Below are 18,540 nucleotides of genomic sequence, written 5' to 3' on the forward strand. Positions count from 1 at the left end.
TCACTAACTGGGCAAAGTCTCCACCCTTGTCTGCCCTGATGACCCATGTTTCCCAAGATTAGAGCTGCAGAGTCCCTGCTGCCCACTCACTTACTCTGATGTGCAGGTCCTGGAAGAAGATGAGGAGTGTCTGACGGATCAGTTGGAACTCCCCTGCAGAGAGAGACCCGTATGCCTGCCAAAGGCAAAACAGAAAGGGGTGCTTCACTTTCACAAGGTGTGACACAAGGGTGCATCACTTTCACCTGTGGACAGGTGGGGGGTGCTCAGGGATGGGAGATAGATAAGCAAGGAGAGGGGCAGCAGGAGTGCCAGCACCCTTCCTCCCCAGTGGAAAAACCCTATTATACCACAGCAGAGCAGTGATACATTTTGTCTCCCCCATTTTCCACGCCTGGAGAGCTTGCTCCCCAAGGTTTAGCAAAATGAAACCAACTCCCTTTCAGGAAAGTTAGAAATGGCTACGCTCTGTACTGCTGCTTTTCCACTTATGAAGGCGACAGTGGAGGGCATAAGAGGATAATGCCTACTGTATTAACAAAATGGATACTTAAAGATTTTTGGAATGTTCTAGAAGGGTAGCTTCCTTTGTCATTCCTCACCCTGTTCTCTCTTACAGAGGAGTGAGGACAAGTTTGGGGGCTGAGAGGTGATAAACTGGTGGTACTCTTACATCTGTCAGCTGCCGGAAAGTCTCATCCACTTGGTTCAGGATGGTTGGGGAGTCTTGGATGAATCCCTTGATGGCATCTAAATGATTGAAAGTGACCAGCAGCACATCCTTGGGACGTGGACACAGCAATACTTGATATTTGAAAGCCATAGTCATCAGGTCATAGAGCTGTCAACCCATACAAAAACAAAATAAATAGGATCATAAAAGTAGATGTCAGGGTCTCTGGCAATGATTCCATCAAGCATTTACTGAAAACCAGCTCCAGGCTTAGCACACAGCTCAAATGACCATATCATCCAAGCCAAGGTGCTTCTGAGAGTAAAAGGGGGTGATATTAGTATTTAAGCTAGAACAACAGGAGTAACCTGGGGCATTCCTGAGAAAACCAGAATTTCCGGTCATGTGACATGTATTGCTGATGGGACACATATGAAACAATGTTGGCACCTGTGGCATCCTGGTCTGGCCCTTGAACTTGAAGGAATGAAACCTGAATTCAAGTTCTCCTTTGCTGCTGACATTTTTTATGACCCTGGCCAAATTTCTTTTTCTTTTTTTGAGATCCTGGGGATTGAATCGAGGGCTTTGTACATGCTAAGCATGCATTTTACCACAGAGCTACCCCTCAGCCCTGGCCGGCTTTCTTAATGTCTCTGAGCCTGCATTTTCTTCTGTTAAAACTACTACCCAATTTCCCAACATTGCAGGGTTGCTGAAAGGAATGAGATGATATATGTCAAAGTGGCAAGTAGAAGTTCTACAACTATATAAGACCACTTTTAAATGTGAACAACATTTACTAAGATGGCAACAAGCCCCATGTATGGTACAAACATCCAGGAAAGACCAAGGGGAGAAACTGGTGACGATCAAACTGGTCAAGACAGGCTCTGTGGGGCTGGGGATGTGGCTCAAGCGGTAGCGCACCCGCCTGGCATGTGTGCGGCCCGGGTTCGATCCTCAGCACCGCATACAAACAAAGATGTTGTGTCCGCCAATAACTAAAATAAATAAATAAATAAATAGTAAAAATTCTCTCTCTCTCTCTCTCTTAAAAAAAAAGACAGGCTCTGTGGCACAAGTGGACTGACATGGGTCTGAGGAAGTGTCAGGGTTCAGACTGGCCAAAGGAAAAGGAAAGATGACTCAGTTGAGGGAATAGCGGCATGTGAGGGCCTGGAGGCACCAAGAAGCCTGTCATTTTCTTAGGAGGAAGGGGTGAACAGCCTGAGGACAGTTCATGTTGGGGATGGTGGGAAATAAAGTTGGGAAGTATGGCAATGTTAGAATATTAAAAGTTCTGGAAAGGCAGGCAAAATAATTTAGAGTAAAAATGATGGGGATTAGGGGACTACTGAAGTTTTCTGAGCTGACATGATCAAAGTGGTGATTAAACAAGATCAGTCACTCTGGCAATGAGAAAGAGAGAAGAGAGGAACTAGAGTTAGGGGGGCCAGTTAATACCTGGCTCCTACTAGGTGTGAATGGATGTCTACTGGTTAGACAAAGGAAAGAAATGTCACTGGCATAATCCAAACCTAAGGCTAAAAGAGAAATGGTGGGAATGGAGAAGGCAGGAAAAGAAGATTGTGTTCCTTTGTTTTCTTCTTTTTCTTCACGTTGAGAAGAAAAAGCTGTTAGTACATGGTGACAGTCTGGCTAGATTTGGAGATGACAAGGAGGGCGGTCCAAATGGACTGCAGCATTTCCAGCCTAGCACCTGGGAGAGGGATGGTGCCTCTAATGGACAGGAGGTGGTGAAGCCAGAATTAGGCAGTCAGTGTAGGTAAATCAAGTCAGGTTGGATCTAAGAGGCCAATTTTGAGTGAGTCTGGGAAGTTGGAGACTGTCTCCTGAAGGATCTTATCAAGAACCTAACCCTGCTCCACTCTGTTGCCAAGGTTACCTGTCCTAGGAATCTCCCCTCCCTACAAGGAGCTATAAGGTTGTTAATGTGTCCTGGGCTGCTCCATCCTGCCCTTTCCCCTTCAGCCCACCTATTTCCCCCCTTTTGGCCATCCCACTGAGCATTCCTGGGCTTAGTCAAGTACAAAGGAAGGAGAAAGATAAGGGGGAAAGCAGGAGAACAAAGGAAGCCTAGGACATATAAAAAGGGCAGAACACCTCGCTTCTTGGGATGCCAGGATACCAGCTATGGCCCACTTCTCCCTCGAAGGAGAAGTCTATGTTGCCCCTTTTTAAATAAACCCTGCTTCATATGCTTGCCTTGGCTTGCTTCTCTAATGTTCAAACTTCAACATGTGGGGAAGCAGAACTGGTCACCAATAACCCATAACCAGCGGTATCAGTGGGCGCGGAGGATAGGAGGAGCAAGGGAAGAAGATGACGTCTAGTATGGACATATCTGGGGCAGGATTGAGAATATACACTACTATCATCTGAAAGTTGTGTCAAGCACGTGTGTATACATTCCTTCATTTGATAAGCACTTAATATTCACAAGAACTCCATGAGGTGGGTCTTATCCCAGTTCAAAAAAAAAAAAAAAAAAAAAAAAAGGAGGAAACTTGCCTAAGTTCACAGAGCTGGAAAGTGGCAGCATGAGAATTGGGCTCAGGATGATCAGGCTTTTTGTACCTTTGCGGTGCTGGGGATTGCTCTTGGCACTGGGCAAACTAGGCAAGTACTCTACCACTGAGCTACTTCCCCAGCCCAAGATGACCAGATTCCAAGACACTGGATAGACCCTTTACACACTCCCATTACTTCAATGTGCAATCAAACATTTCCACTTAGAAAGTGGCATACATTAGGACAGCATGGTTCATGTATGGGGGTGTAGGATGGGGTGTACAGTACTGAGATATAGACTTGAGACTCTGCCATTATTATCAAAATTTCAGTGCATGTTGTGTATAGGGGCCCTGTGATAGGAAAAGTGATAAAAACACATATATGATGTAGAAATAAAAGTTGAGAGTTATTCAGTAAATTTGGTCTCACAGCTAAGACTTGAAATCAGGAATTTTTCTTTTCTTTTCTTTTTTTTTTTTGGTACCAGGCATTGAACCCAGGGGTGCTTAACCACTAAGCCATATCCCCAGCCCTTTTTTTTACATTTTATTTAGAGACAAGTTCTTGCTGATTTGTTTAGGGCCTCACTAAATTGCTGAGACTAGCTTTGAACTTGTGATCCTCCCACCTCAGCCTCCTGAGCTGCTGGGATTACAGGTGTGCATCACCACGCCCTGCTTTAAGGATTTTTTTTAGTCTAAATGCTATGTTGATTCTAAACCTTCTCAAAGGCAGAGAGAGATGAGCAATAATTTTCAATAACTGGTCAAGTAGCTATAACTATCCCCATTTTTAAAATGCAGTTTTAATGGTTTTATCTAAATAAATGTGCACATGAGCCATCTACTCATTTTCCTCCCTGTGCAGACTGGCACTGGGATTGGTGACTCTGATGGCCAGCTGGGCTGCTCTTTCCTGATGGTGTTGTGGTTCTTGGGAGAAACCCTGAGCAATCTCAGCACAGTTAGATTTGCTGCACACTGGTAGCACTTCTGGCTCCTTGTGGCCTGGGAGCTTCCAGAAGACACAGGGCAGCATGTGCTTTGTTTTCTTCTTGTTCCTATAACCAATGCTGGGCACCAAGATCTGGACCCTTAAGCTGGCGGTGTGGCTCAGTGGTAGAGCACTTGCTCCCTGTCCCCCAAATCTGGGCTAAGTGGCACTGGATGAACTTCTTGGTCCTGTTTTTGGTGATCTTGGGATTTGTGAGAGGTCTGAGAGTGACTGTGATGCCGAGTGGCAGATGGCTGCCACTTACTTGGGCAGGCAGAGGAAGAGGAGAAAGTCTGTATCTCAGTATTGTCCACTCCTCATTGTACAGTGAGAAAACAGGCTCAGGGAGATAAAGTAACTTTCCAGAGAAAAGTGGCAGGAGGTTAAGAGGGTGTAGTTAAAGGTATTCTGTCTCTCTGAGGCTTCTTCAAGGTACCAAGAATAAGTGAATTGATTTTGCACACCTACTACTGGTTGTCAAAGCTCATGATTTAAAAAAGTGCACATAATGGAAGATATTAAAATGGACTTGTTATTACAGTTATAAAGACTATATGAGATTTCACAAGTTTCCCCCTAACATCCTATTCTGTTTCAGGCTCCCATCCAGGATACCACATTATATTTAGTTGTCATGTCTTCCTGGGATCCTGTTGGCTATGAAAGTTTTTCTGACTTTTCTTGTTTTTGGTAACCTTGATATTTTAAATACCAGTCAGGTATTTCTATCATGACAATGACATTTGTTTGATGATTTTCTTATAGTTAGACTGGGACTATGGGTTTGGGGAGGAAGACTACAGAGATGAGGCACCCTTTTCATCCCACATGTCAGGGTATAACTATCAACGTGACACATTACCGTTGTGTGAACCTTGACCCCCTGAGTGTGGTCATTTGTCAGGTTTTTGCACTATAAAGCTAATTGTTTTCTTCTTTTTTCCCCCATAACTTATTCTTTGAAAGGAAGTCACTAAGTGCAGCCCATACTTTATGAGTAGGAGTAATGCTTCCCCCCACCCCGAAGGTAAAATATCCTGGTAAAACATCTGGAATTCTTCTAAAGAGACTTGACTATCCTCTGCCACTTTTTAATGTGATATTATTTTAAAAATCAGCTGGTGTGGTGGCACAGTTACTTGGGAGGCTGAGGCAGGAGGATGATAATTTCAAGGACAGTGAGACAATTTTGTCTCAAAACAAATAAAGAGTTGGGATGTAGCTCAGTGGTAGAGCATCCTGGGTTCTATCTAGAGTACTGAGAAAAGAAAAACAAAAAACAAATAAAAAACAGAATGCCTAATTTGTTTCCCAAATGGCTATGTTCATGCTATAAGTTAAGACTGCTTGTTTTTTAATTTGCCCTATATTTATTTATTGCAGTACTGAGGATTGAATCCAGGGTGCTTTACCACTGAGCTACATCCCTAGCCCTTTTTATTTTTTATTTTGAGATAGGGTTTTTTTTTTTTTTAAGGGGGGATGGCTACTGAGGATTGAACCCAAGGGTGGTCAACCACTGAGCCACATCCCCAGCCCTTTCTTGTATTTTATTTAGAGACAAGGTCTCTGAGTTGCTGAAGGCCTCGCTAAATTGCTGAGGCTGGCTTTGAACTTGTCCTCCTGCCTCAGCCTCCCAAGATGCTGGGATTACATGAAACAGGGCCTTTCTAAATTGGCCAGGCTGGCCTTGAGCTTGTAATCCTCCTGCCTCAGCCTACTGAGTTGCTGGGATTGTAGATGTGAAGCCTCATATTGGGCTTAATTTGCTTAAAAAAATGTCTGGTTTCCTCACTGCAGAATTGAAATTTGTTATAAATGAAACAGAATTAAGTTTTGAGGTTGTGTTTGGGGTTAGACACAGGTTCCAGGGCTCATAATGATGGGTATGAAACCAGTACTCTCTTTGGGCAGATAGAATGACATAAACCAATGGAGAGGTTGGTGTGGATGACTTCTGAGGTTCTTCCCAATTTTAAAAGTCAGCAATCACTACTAATATTTATAAGTGCCTATTTTTTTTTTGCAAGGCACCATTGCAAATATCATCTCATCTGACCCCAGTCTTGATCATCCATAAAAGGTGCAAGAAATGCAGCTATGATGACGGTGGCTGTCTACTCACTTTATCCATGCTGGCCTGGTTCAGTCTCATAATGGAGGCATGAGCCAGGCGGTTGTAGACAGTCCTTAGGGCCTTCTTGGAGTAGAGCTCTTGGGGTTTGAATAATTCTTCCATAAACTTTCTGTTGAACATGGTTGAAATGATGTCATTCAGTACTGCAGAGGCAAGAGATAATACAACTGAGCAAGGAAGGTACCAGAGGGAGCTTTATTCAGAAATGCTCTCTGGGTATGAAGTGGGCAGCGGGGCATATATGGAATTGGTTGCTGTGTGCTTGGTGTGATCAGCTCACACAGGGACCCAGGAGGAAGCAAGGCTCGAGAGTGCTTTGTGATACCATTTCAGACAAACATCCAAGATGACAATGTACAAGTGGGTTGCGCTTCAGAGGTTACAAACCAATTTCACAAACATTATCTGACTTGATAATAAAGGAAATATTTCTTCTTTCCTTGAAAAAAAAACATTTCTGTAGCATTTTAGATTAGAGCTTTTCCTTAAAATGAGAAATAGCACATTTTCAAAAAAGCTAATGTGGACATTTTTACTTAAAATTAAATTTCATAAAAATGGGACAAATAATGGTAATTGATTAAAAAAAAACATTTTCTGGAAATAGACATAGCTATCCATTGTTTATAGATTAAAACATTTCTCATGTTTCTACAAGAAATATAATTTAAGATGTCTTGGTGTATAATATTGATTTTATACCATAGTCAAATATCTCAAACTGTTGTTCAAATAAAAATTTCCATCAGGTGAGAGTAAAAGGAATATGTAAACCAAAGTGCTATAATTTTAGATCCTCATTCATTTAGATTTTTTCACCACTAGGTTATTCTTAATTAAGCCAGTTATTCTGGCCTAAAGGTGAGAGTTTGCAGATGTCAAGAAAATACATTCATAGTAATTAAAATCTGAAAGAAAACTGGGCTGTAAATAGTTATACAAAGTCAATTATTCAACATGAGTGATGAGTGATTATTTCTGAAAGCCATAACTCTTCCTTCTTTTGTGGAACACCTGGGACATGCTAGTGCCTGGCTGAGGCTGGGAACCTGTCGAGTGATGGAGAGGCGGAGCAGGGGCTTATTATTTCAGGCTCTCTACCTGTAGTAACTGACATGAGTACCTGAGGGCTCAGACCAGCATTTGAAAGCACCTCAAGGCATTTTATGGGGGAAGGGAAGCTGGGGGCTGGCTGTACTTAAATCTTAAATGGAATGGCTTTAGAGAGTGGGGAGAGGGGACACAAAGGGCTGACCAACTGTGACTCCTTATAGAAGTGCTAAACTGACACTTGACCTTTGGATTTTACTCTAGACTCCATCCTGTTCCTCAGAGAGGAAAAAACAGGTTCATTACCAACAGACAGGGATGTTCCTCACATCTGACAATTCAACCACCACAGCTCACTCTTAGCAGGAGGAACATGCCCCCAGGTGGGCAGCTCAGCGACACAGGGACCCTCTGGCTTTGTCGCAGGCCTAGCTGTTTCCCTTTGACCAAAACAAGCAAAGACCTGCATAAACTGGATTTTCTAACTTCTTACCACAGCCTGTATATATAATGCAGGATTTACTGGGTGCAGTGGTGTACCCTGTAATCCCTGCGGCTCAGGAGGCTGAGGCAGGAGGATTGCAAATTCAAGCCTAGCCTCAGTAATTTAGTGAGACACTAAGCAATTAGTGATACCCTGTCTCAAAATAAAAATTAAAAAAGGGCTGGGATGTGGTCCAGTGGTTAAGCATCCGTGGGTACGAGAGAGAGAGAGAGAGAGAGAGAGAGAGAGAGAGAGAGAGAGAGCAGAATTTGTGAGGAAATAGGCACAACTGAAAAGCCATACATATGTGCTCAGAAGAGAGAATGTGAAGAATTTCCATGATTTCTGTAGGTAAGCATAGGAGTGCCAAAGGGGAAGAATTTGAGTTAAAGCCTCCTGTGGGCTGTGATGGGGTAATGCTTACAAAGGGCTGAGTCCTTTCTCTAGGGTCTTTGAGCTCTTACCAGGATCTAGGAAAGTAGCTTAGCCCAAATTGATTCCAAAAGAAAGAGAACCCCAAGGTGATTGTTAGCTATTTGGGCAAAGCAAAAAGAAAATGAAGCCTTTCCCCTGGGAGGTGAAGAAGCTCTATATCACCATGGCTCTCGCACAAGAGCTGCAGAAGATTCACTGCTAAGGAGAGGACAGTGGGTCTGCCCCTTCGGGCAGAGCAGTGCAGGGATTCTCTGGAAGGAATGTGGAGGCACAATTCACATGTTTTCTTCTCCTTGTGACTTACTTTCCCTGGCACTCAGCTGAGGCAGGCCTACTATGTGCCAGACATTGAGGTAAACACCATGGGCAGAGAAAGAAGATGTTAGCCTTGCCCTGCGATGAGCCCATGCCATATTTACACCTGAACATAGTTGTTTTGTTTTGTTTTTTTTTTGCTTTGAGCTTTCTTCTTTTTTAAAATTAATTTCTATTGGTACATTATAATAGTAATATAATTCGTACTAGTGGATTAATTTGTGGCAATCACACATGCACATAATTCCTCAGTACCTCCCCTTTTCTTCCCCCTATTCCCCTCCTCTACTGGTCTTCCTTCTGTGTTCATGAGATAGCTCCCCACAACATTCCTCCTGCTTTCCCCCCACTTTTTTCTCTCCAGCTTCCACATATGGGAGACAATATACAATCCTTGGTTTTCTGAGTCTGGCTTATTTGGCTTAACATAATGCTCTCAAATTCCATCCATTTTTCTGCAAATAACATAATTTAGTTCGTTTTTGTTTTGGTACTGAGGACTGAACTCAGGGGTACTTTACTACTGAGCCACATCCCCAGCCCTTTTTATTTTTATTTTGAGACAGGGTTTCACTAAGCTGCTTAGGGCCTTGCTAAGTTGCTGAGGCTAGTCTTGAATTTGGGATCCTCTTGCCTCAGCCTTCTAAGTCTGTGGGATTAAAGGCATGTCCCACAGCACCGGGCCATAATTTAGTTCTTTATGGCCAAGTAAAACTCCATTGAGTGTATATATACCACATCATCTTTATCTATTTTTGTTTGTTGTTGTTGTTGATGGGCACCTGGCTGATTCTATAACTTGGCTATTGTGGAACAACAGTTCTAATCACACTCTTAGTTTGTCTTGGTTAGTTTTTGGCACTCAAATTAGATTTGCATATTTCTAAGCTGGAACACAGTGGGAGCCCTGAGCTCATCAGGAAGAGGCTAAGGCAGGGGACAGAAGGTTGTTTTTTTTTCACAGACAGAAGGTTTTTTTTTTCACAAATATATCAGGAGAGTGGTAACAGGGCTCTTAAAATATCAGGCTTCTAGCATATGCCTGTAATCTCAGATTTTCAGAGGCAGGAAGATCACAAATTAGCAAGGTTCTATCTCAAAATAAAAAATAAAAAGACTGGGGATGTAGATTAGTGGTAGAGCACCCCTGGGTTCAATTCCTAGTAAAACACACACACACACACACACACACACACACACACACACACATGCACACACACGCGCGCGCACGCACACAAATAATAAAATGAAATAAAAATAAAAGTGGCTGGGGATGTGGCATAGTGATAGAATGATCCTGGGTTCAATCCCCAGTACTGAAACAACAACAATAACAAAACAAGCCATCAAGCTTCTAGTCTTGGAATCAAATGATAAAGTCAGTTTATTATTTTTGAACATTCAGATTAAAAAAAATTCCAGTGATTAAATTATGCATATGAAAACTCTCAAGATCTACAATTTGCACTTAAAATTCTGCCCTGCCTCAAGGGATGAGCCAAAAATTGCTCAAGAGAGGTGTCAAAAGATGGTTATGAAATATAATAAAAGCATATCAAGCAAGCACTTCAATTGGGCTTCTCTTTGAGCCCAGTCTGATGAAATAATTATCTTGATGGAAGCAATAGAATTTTTAATCAATTACCTCTGCTTTAAATTCACTTGTTTATGGGAACATGCAATTTGGAGTTAAGGATAAAAGAAGTTAGGAAACTCTGCTGGTTAGTTACCTAGTTTTGAATCCTTACCATGTTCCACCACCTGGCTTAGAACTTTATATATATTACCTCATTTAAATTCCAGGACAACTCTGATTATTATCCTCATTCTATTGAGGAGGAAAATTGAGTCTTAGTTTCAAATCCAACATCAGAAGCTGGGGATGTAGCTCAGTGGTAAAGCTGCTAGTCTACCACACATAAGTGAGGCCCTGGGTTCAATTCCTAGCAACACACACACACACACACACACACACACACAAACACACACAAATTAAAATCCAAAGTCACACAGTAGTGGTAGAGTTGAAATTAGAATGGGGTCTGTTTATTCTAATGCTTGTGCTCTTAGGTATTAAACATCTTCTCCCCAGCATATTTGGTGTGATAAGAGCCTTTAAATATTGAGGAAGATGGCTGATGACAGGCATAAACCACACCCAAGTGTCAAATGATGTAAAGGTATTGGACATAGCAAGGTTGAGAAAAGCTAAGGTTTTATTCTGAGCAGTTGACAACATTTTCAGGTTTGCTGCTAGTTGTGTGTGAAGGGGAAACAGAAGATTTAGCATGATAAGGCTACTGCATGCATGATGTCACCCCATGTGCCCACGATCCTGGCAGCCATGCAGCCACATGCTTCCATGATTCTCTGCTGCTCAACAGGTATCTCTGTGTGTTAAGAATGGCTTGGGGAGGGTCACTAATTTTGAAGCACAATTCTTTGGTTATATGATACTATAATAAAGTTGTTTTAGGACTATCACATAGGACACCCTACCCAGGAGTGGAGCTTTGCCTAGCTGCCCCTGATATGATTGTAACTATAAGAGGAGAAAGGTCCTTTAGATGTAATGTGGCCCTTTTGCAAAAATTTGCTTGGTTTTCATCTTACACAATGTGTTTATTTCTCTTAAGTCAAAGATTCAAATGTATATCCCATGTCTCAGCTATAGATAAACTCATGCCTATTTTCTTACTTAGAAATATTTAGAGTGGTCCCACTTAGCCCCACTGATGATAGACTGGGTGAACCTGTGGATACAGACTGAATACATGCAGCCCAGAGATAGCATACCTCGTTTTCTGTCCACCTCTGTCCATTCATCTACATGAAGCATATAAAAAGAAAACACCAGTTCATGAAGCAAGAACATTATTTTCATGGAGGCTTTGCAAATACCAATCCAATTATCGAGTCTACAAAACTTTATTTTTTCACGTTTGTATTTAATGTCCAAAGTGAATGCTGACTTCCATTTGAAACTTTAAAAAGTTTTAAAAACTAGATAAATAATAATATCCCGAAACAAACAAACAAACAACACAAAGAAAGTCAAGGTCTCATAGGGAGTAGTCTAGGACAAAAGGAAACTCAGGAGGGCCAAGCCTCCAGGCTCACCTTGAGAGCTCTAGAAGTCATCCTCCCCAACGCTACAAGAACACACGTCACCCACAGCAGGCCTTTAACAACACTAACACCCCAAGGAAGAATAATCCAAGAGCAGGCAGGAAAAGGGGTCTTTGTACACAATCTGACTTTTTATTAGTGTAAAATTTCCTGTTCTTGAGTACAGTTGGAATTGTTTGGAAAACATAAAATATGAATTAAAAGGAAATTATTAAATATTTGTTTTCTTCTTTATATATGGATGCACGATCTCCATGTAAAAAGAAGAAACTAAAGATGTGAACACTACTATGCTTCTGAAGAAAGAAAGCTTCTGAGAACTACGCAGTCAGGGAGAGGCCAAGAGGACACGAAATTAGGAAAAATGTACTTGGTTAGAAAGATCTGTGAGAAGCAAGACCTTTTGTAGGGTGAGACCTGGCTCTACCACTGACTAGCTATATATACTTCAAGCAATTGTTTAACTTCAGTCTCCTCAAACAGGGATCATATAGGTTGGGGGGATAAATGGATAACACACATCATACACTAGACTAGATTCTTTTTTAGTTCCATTTTTTTTTTCCATTGAAGGTCTTTGGATTCTACCTAAGGATGAATTTTTTTTCTTTATTTTTTTGGGGGGAGATTTCCTTTTAGAAAAACCACCCTCAGATAAATAGAGTTCTACACAGATCCACATTTTAAAAACACTAAAAACACTTTAGCACATGCCTTCCCTGTACAACACCAAGAGCTCCTTCTACAAAATCAGTCTGCAAGTACACCCAGGGTCACGTCCCTTTGGCCACAAAGGGTCAAGACTCTCCTGGGAAAAGTCACCATCTTTCTCCCCCAAGAATCACAGGCTCTTGGAGAGAAAATATCGGGCAAGCAGCACCCTTTGGCCTTCTTAAAGCAAGTCTGTTTTCTTGGGCATAATGTCCACATCTCCATCTTTCAGTTATTCCACAGGTGGTCTAGCACAGGTGACTGGAGAAGGGGAGTTTTGATCTTTCTGAAGGTCTGTTTGAGGACAGTGTTGCTGCAAGGGGCCCTTCTCTCAGGGATGTGGACTGTCTACTGAAAAGGAGAGGGAACTGGACTGCGCCTGCTGTGGGGCCCTGGGACACTCCCGCTGGCAAGGAGGCGCCAGCAGAGGGCTCTGCAGTGCCGTGAGCTCCCAGCGCCCTTCCCACTGAGGATCCAGGCCAGAGACACCGTGCTCCATTTTTCTATTATTTCTCCAGATGACTCCTTTGTGACAATTCTACTTAAGTTTTGAGTGGGAGGCAGCCCAAAGGCTATTGAGGGCTGACTGTGAAATTGGAACTAGAAATACAGAAACAGAACCTCACCACCACTTGGTTGCTCAGTACTCCACTGGGATCTGCATGTCTTGAAAAAATCATTTCAAGGCCCCCACGCCTCCGTGTCCTCTCCTGTACAGGAGGGATGTAAATGAAGTGCAATGGGATCTAATTTGTGAGTGTCTCTAAGAGGCCAGGAGTGAGGCAAAGGTAGCTTTTATTGTTCTTGCTATTGCTTCAAATGTGGGACAACATTCAATATGCAACACTCAAGAGTTGCCCCATAAAAAGCGCGCTTCCTTCTGCTGAATGTTAAGCTAGAGCAGCCTCGTGAGGGAGCCGCAACCCTGGCATCAGCCTTTCGGGAACAGGGATGGCCTCCAGGAGACCAATTAGTTGTGTAAGATAATGAAAACATCTAGAAGAAATACGATTTCCATTCAAGGCTTCCACAAGGGCTAGTTTACCATGCCTAATGTTTTATAGGCCTGTGAACAGCGTCTGTCAAGCAGATCTGGCTCCTGCTCCTGTAGTCACATCAACGCTAACAGTGAAATAGATGAGGGGTTCTCAGCTTTTTGAACCCTATGCTCTCTAGCTGGCTTTCTCTATTGTCTACAGATCCCATCTGCTGGCCACTTTGTTATTTCCTTTGTAAGATCAGTGGGCATATTGGATATTTTTTTTCAAAGCTTCCCCTTTCCTCCTGATCTAACAAGCCCCATAAAGATTCTGATATAGTCCCCCCAGATACGGCAGCATAGTGCAGCAATTAAGGGCACAGTGGTTAGGAGTATGAGTTCTGGGTTTTGTAAATTCTTTACTTCTGCTCTTACCAGCTATGTAAACCTGGGCAAAGTAGCTTTAGTTTCCCCTCTAACATATACTGTTACCTACGTGGATAGAATAGTGTGGGCACTAAGGTATTTAAGAGGAGTCTTTGGTAAATGGTAAAATCTTCATTTAAAAATTTGTCTTTTCATTTATTATTGTCATTAGGAAGATATAGCCCAAGTTTTAGAATCAGTTATTTGGACTGACTGACCAATAGCCCTACTTCCAGGGAAAGCATAGAAGGGCTGGATCAGGTTCCACTCAGCATCTTGCACAGTGTGATAGTCAAACACTATGGGGAACGAATGTATGACAGTGAGTTACCACAGAAGGCTGAAATTCCCTAAAATTGAATCTTGAAAAACTGGAGGGACTATAGCTCTTAAAGACAATTAAAGACAAAACCAGTCCTTTTATTCACAGGGCCTTATCCAGATCTCTTCTTGAAAGATAACACCTATTATTCAATATGCTAAACATGTTAAATACACTGTCTCATTCAATCATTACAACTTTGTTTTCAGGTATGTATGTATTATTACTTTTTTTTTTTTTTTTAAGGAAGAGGCTTATAGAGGTTACATCCCAAGGTCATGCAACTAGTTAAACAGCAAAGCTGCAAAGCTGGCATTGGACCCAGATCCACGTGACTCCAGAGAATATTCTCTTAATTGCTAATTTACACTGTCTTTTCCAAGATGCAGACTACTAGTAGAAAACCATAGCCTGTTATCCCACTGGTGCCATTAGCCTGAATGAAATCACATCACATAGGCACCAAGGTAAACAACTCTCTTGAGAAAAAAATGACAATGCCATATAAAACTGCCAATTTAGATTATTGGTTCAACAAACATTTACCGAACACTGATTTATTCTGGTCCAGGCATTATGCTAGGCATTGCAGTGCAAAGATGAATAAGAAAATCAGGTGGGGGAGACATACACAGATCTTTCTCACATAAGATGGCCAAATGATTAGGCAGAAGCAGGTGTGGAGGGCTACAAGAACTAAGGTGCTACATAGGCAGGGCCCTTGTGGGGAGGCCTCCTGAAGAATGATGATTCTTCAGTTGAATGGTGCAGAATGGAAGGGGAAGAATGGAGAGATGGGGATTACAAGAATGGAGACATGAAGAAACATGGCTTCAGTGGAGATCTACAAGTAGTTTGGTGTTATTAGGATATGAAGTAGGAGACAGCCAGTGGTGGGAGATCGGATCCGGATGGGCCCCAAAATGTGCGGCACAGGGACTTGACCTCCACCCAGAGAGCAGAAGAAAACTGACAAAGGGTTTTATTTTATTTGGTACTGGGGTTTGAACCCAGGGGTGCTCAACTACTGATCTATATACCCAGCCCTTTTTATTTTTTATTTTGAGACAGGTCTTGCTAAGTTGCTAAAAGCCTCGTTAAATTGCTGAGGCTGGCTTTGAACTTGCCAGGTGTGATAAAGGGTTTTAAGCAGGGGGAAGTCTGAACAGATCTAGATAAAATCTGGATAAAATCCAGAAAGCCCACTGGCAGTAGTGTGCAAAATGAATGGATGGGGTGTGCTCTAGGAAGTTCTCTTATCTTTTTATTTCCGCACTTGGAATCACACGAATACAATAATTAATATCTGAATATGTATATAGAACATCAGTTGGGCATAGACTTTTGTAGAGAATAGATGTTTTAATCAGTGGTCAATATCATTCATATTGCCATGATATCAACTTTTCCTCCTCTACTTTGAATTTTAATATTTCCTTCTTATTTAATCTGAGAAAATTTGGCGAAAACAGTTATTTGCTGAGAGATGAGGAAAAGAGAGTGTGGAAAAGAGTGGCAGACTGTTCTGCGTTGTCACTGCTCTGGGAATTACATGAGGCATATATGGAAACCAGATTCTGCAATTTAGAAGCTCTAGTAAAATATTTTCACAATTGCATTCCCCTCCAGCACTTGTTAAGGCAAAGACATGACTTCCTTATGTTTTCTTACTTATCTTCACTATATTAGAACCCATTTCTTTTTCTTTTTTCATTCTTCTTCTTCTTCTTCTTTTTTTTTTTTTTGGTACTGGGATTTAACCCAGGAGTGCTCTACCACTGAGCTACTTCTGGTCCTTTTTATTTTTTATTTTGAGACAGGATCTCAGTAAGTTGCAGAGACTGGCCTCTAACTTGAGATTTTCCTTTCTTAGCCTCCCGTGTCGCAGGCATGGGCCATTGCGCTGGGCTTAGAACCTTACATTTCTAGAAATGTCTTCTGAAATGAGCAAGACTGATTTCCAGCTTACGTGGGAGGGCACAACATAGAGAAATTGAGAATCAGAACCTTTTCCTGGAGGTTAAAGAGAATGCTTGGTCTGGCGAAGGATAATGTTGCTAGATGGTGAGCAGCTGGGACTCCCATTTTCGGAAGGGACCTATTTTCAAGGGAGATTGTTAGATCACCTCTTCCATTTGGAGGAATAGGGAAATTAGGCAGGCTAGAGACTAATTATATCCAATGGAGGTGTTAAATTTCAATGGAGAATTTGACTTCCGAGAGTCTCCAACTGGATGGGAGTTGTGGCTTGTGAGAAAGGTCTCTGACTATAGGGGTGAAGTGTGCAAGGAGTGTGGGCCTGGTTGAGGAGTTGGGCTGAAGGGTGCAGGTCTGGCTGTGGGTGTTAGAGTGCGGGCGAGGGAACCCGGGTGCGGGTCTGGTGTGTTGCCCGGCGCCTCTCACCTTTTCGGGCTTTGTCTCCGGGGATATTCTGGGCCCGCAGCCGCTGGTCCAGGATGTAAAGCATCTCCCCGCCCAAGTTCAAAAATAGCAGAGGTAGCGTCCGCACCGACATGGTGCTGGAAGCCAGTAGGGCAGGTGAGGAGCCCTAGGGCACTGTAGGCAGGGGCCTGGAGGCCCAGCCGCGTCTTGTAGCCTGGTTGCTAAGACGACGCCGCGGACGGGAAGAGCGAGCCAATAAGAAGACAGTTTGGTGAGAGGTGTCCTGAGGGCGGACGCTCATTGGGTTGGGCGGCAGCGAGCGCCCTGGGGATTGGTCCGAGCCGGGTGCCGGAGGGTCGTTGGCTTGCTTTGGGGCGCGCTGGTTTGGATTTTCTTAAGCGGCGGTGGCCGCAGCCACCGTCCAGAGGCGGTCCTTCGGCCCGCACAGCCCGCCGGGTCGTGCCTCATCCCTTCCGGCTTTGCCGGCAGTGAGAGAGGAGAGCCCCAGCGGCCGACTCCGCTCGGACTGACCTGGGCTGCCCTGTTCCGCGGTCTCCTTGTTGGGTGACTTGGGGTAGGTTTTTGAGCCTCGGCTAGCTCGTTGGTAAAATTGAGGTAACGCCCACCTCTGAAGAGGAAATCAGTGAGATCATGGAAAAGGCCACAAAAGCACTCAATGAATTTTTTTTTTTTTTTTTGTATTGGGGATTGAACTCAGGGTCACTCAATCACTGAGTCACATCCCCAGCCCTATTTAGTATTTTATTTAGGACAGGGTCTCAGCCTTGGGCTGAGGTTGGCTTTGAACTTGCCATCCTCCTGTCTCAGACTCCCAAACTGCTGAGATTACAGGCGTCCGCCACTGCGCCCGACCAGAAGACATGACTTTTAATATGACATATCTCTTGCTGTTTGGCTGACCAGAGTCCAGATGCCTTGGCATGGCATCCAAGACTCTCTGGCTCCCAACTACCTTTCCAGAGTCATCTGCACCACCCTGTCCCCATCTCTCTTTAGAACTCCTCTCATCAGCAAGTTATCCCCTTTGGGCAATTTGCTCCCCTTCTCTTCCTGATAACCACACCATTGGAAAGCCTTGCCTTGACATGAGCCAAGCTCAAGTCCTTCCTATGTTAATTTCTCCCTGTATCCTTCACCCTCTCTCTCTTTTTTTTTCTTTTCCTTCTCTTCCCAGCTAAAGTTTATGAAATCATCTGCACTTACATTCTGAGCTTCCTTAACATCTTTGTTCCCCATCTCCCAGTATTTGGGATTAAGCTCCCTCCACCTCACTGAGACTGCCTTACCACAAATACTATTTGGTCCTCTTAACTGACATATCAACATCAGGACTATGATTTGTTCAAAGTTGCCAGCCCATCTTTGATTTGGTCATTTTCCCCCTGTCTGTGTACAGTGTTAAAAGGAAATATAACTAGGATAGGAATAGAATAAACAGCATCATTACTTTGTGCTAGTCCTTCAAGAATTTTTTACCAGCTTGGCTTCTAAAGGCATTTGTGTTTGCTATAGTGTAGGTTCTTCTCTTAGCTTCTTAGACTTTTTCTCAGTAAGTAGGCAGTATGTTGTAGGGGGCAGAATATGAGCTTTGGAGCTTGGCTTGAATCCTAGACCTGTCTCTAACCAGCTGTGTGAACTTGGATACATAACTTAATCTTTCTGAGCCTTACCTCTCTCATGGTAAAATGTGGATAATCAGCCAATGTAAGGTATAAAGATGGCTTTGACTAGTAGGTACGGTAATGTACCTAAGCCAGCACTAAAAGCAGTGCCTTTCCTGTAGAGCCTGATGTATTCATGTCTTCCTTTTCTTCCTCCTTTCCTTCCACTAGCCCCTTTTAAATGTTGGTGCTTGGCCTCTAGCATAAGATCTCTTAGTAGTTGTGTTCACTTGGAAGTCCTGTCTTCTAAAGGACTTCCCTACTATTCCTGGAGGTGATACCTG

The 18,540-nt window shown here is 43.0% G+C and overlaps 1 protein-coding gene across 2 annotated transcripts in view; it reads right to left on the reverse strand.

Annotated features, from left to right (window-relative positions):
• Oscp1 (organic solute carrier partner 1) overlaps positions 1 to 16,818 on the reverse strand; it is a 31,667-nt gene extending 14,849 nt beyond the window's left edge. The window contains exons 1-5 of one of the 2 annotated variants that reach the window (XM_021735596.3): positions 16,596 to 16,818; positions 11,422 to 11,451; positions 6,330 to 6,484; positions 674 to 841; positions 95 to 175 (exon numbers count right to left, since the gene is read on the reverse strand). In XM_021735596.3, the coding sequence (XP_021591271.1) occupies positions 95 to 175; positions 674 to 841; positions 6,330 to 6,484; positions 11,422 to 11,451; positions 16,596 to 16,707 (546 nt within the window). In that variant the 5' untranslated portion in view covers positions 16,708 to 16,818. The remainder of the gene's footprint in view (positions 1 to 94; positions 176 to 673; positions 842 to 6,329; positions 6,485 to 11,421; positions 11,452 to 16,595) is intronic. The other variant, XM_005317824.4, reaches the window with a different exon arrangement.
• Positions 16,819 to 18,540: the final 1,722 nt, after the last annotated feature.

Source organism: Ictidomys tridecemlineatus, chromosome 11 (assembly GCF_052094955.1).
Source record: "Ictidomys tridecemlineatus isolate mIctTri1 chromosome 11, mIctTri1.hap1, whole genome shotgun sequence".
In the NCBI taxonomy this organism is placed as follows: domain Eukaryota; kingdom Metazoa; phylum Chordata; class Mammalia; order Rodentia; family Sciuridae; genus Ictidomys; species Ictidomys tridecemlineatus.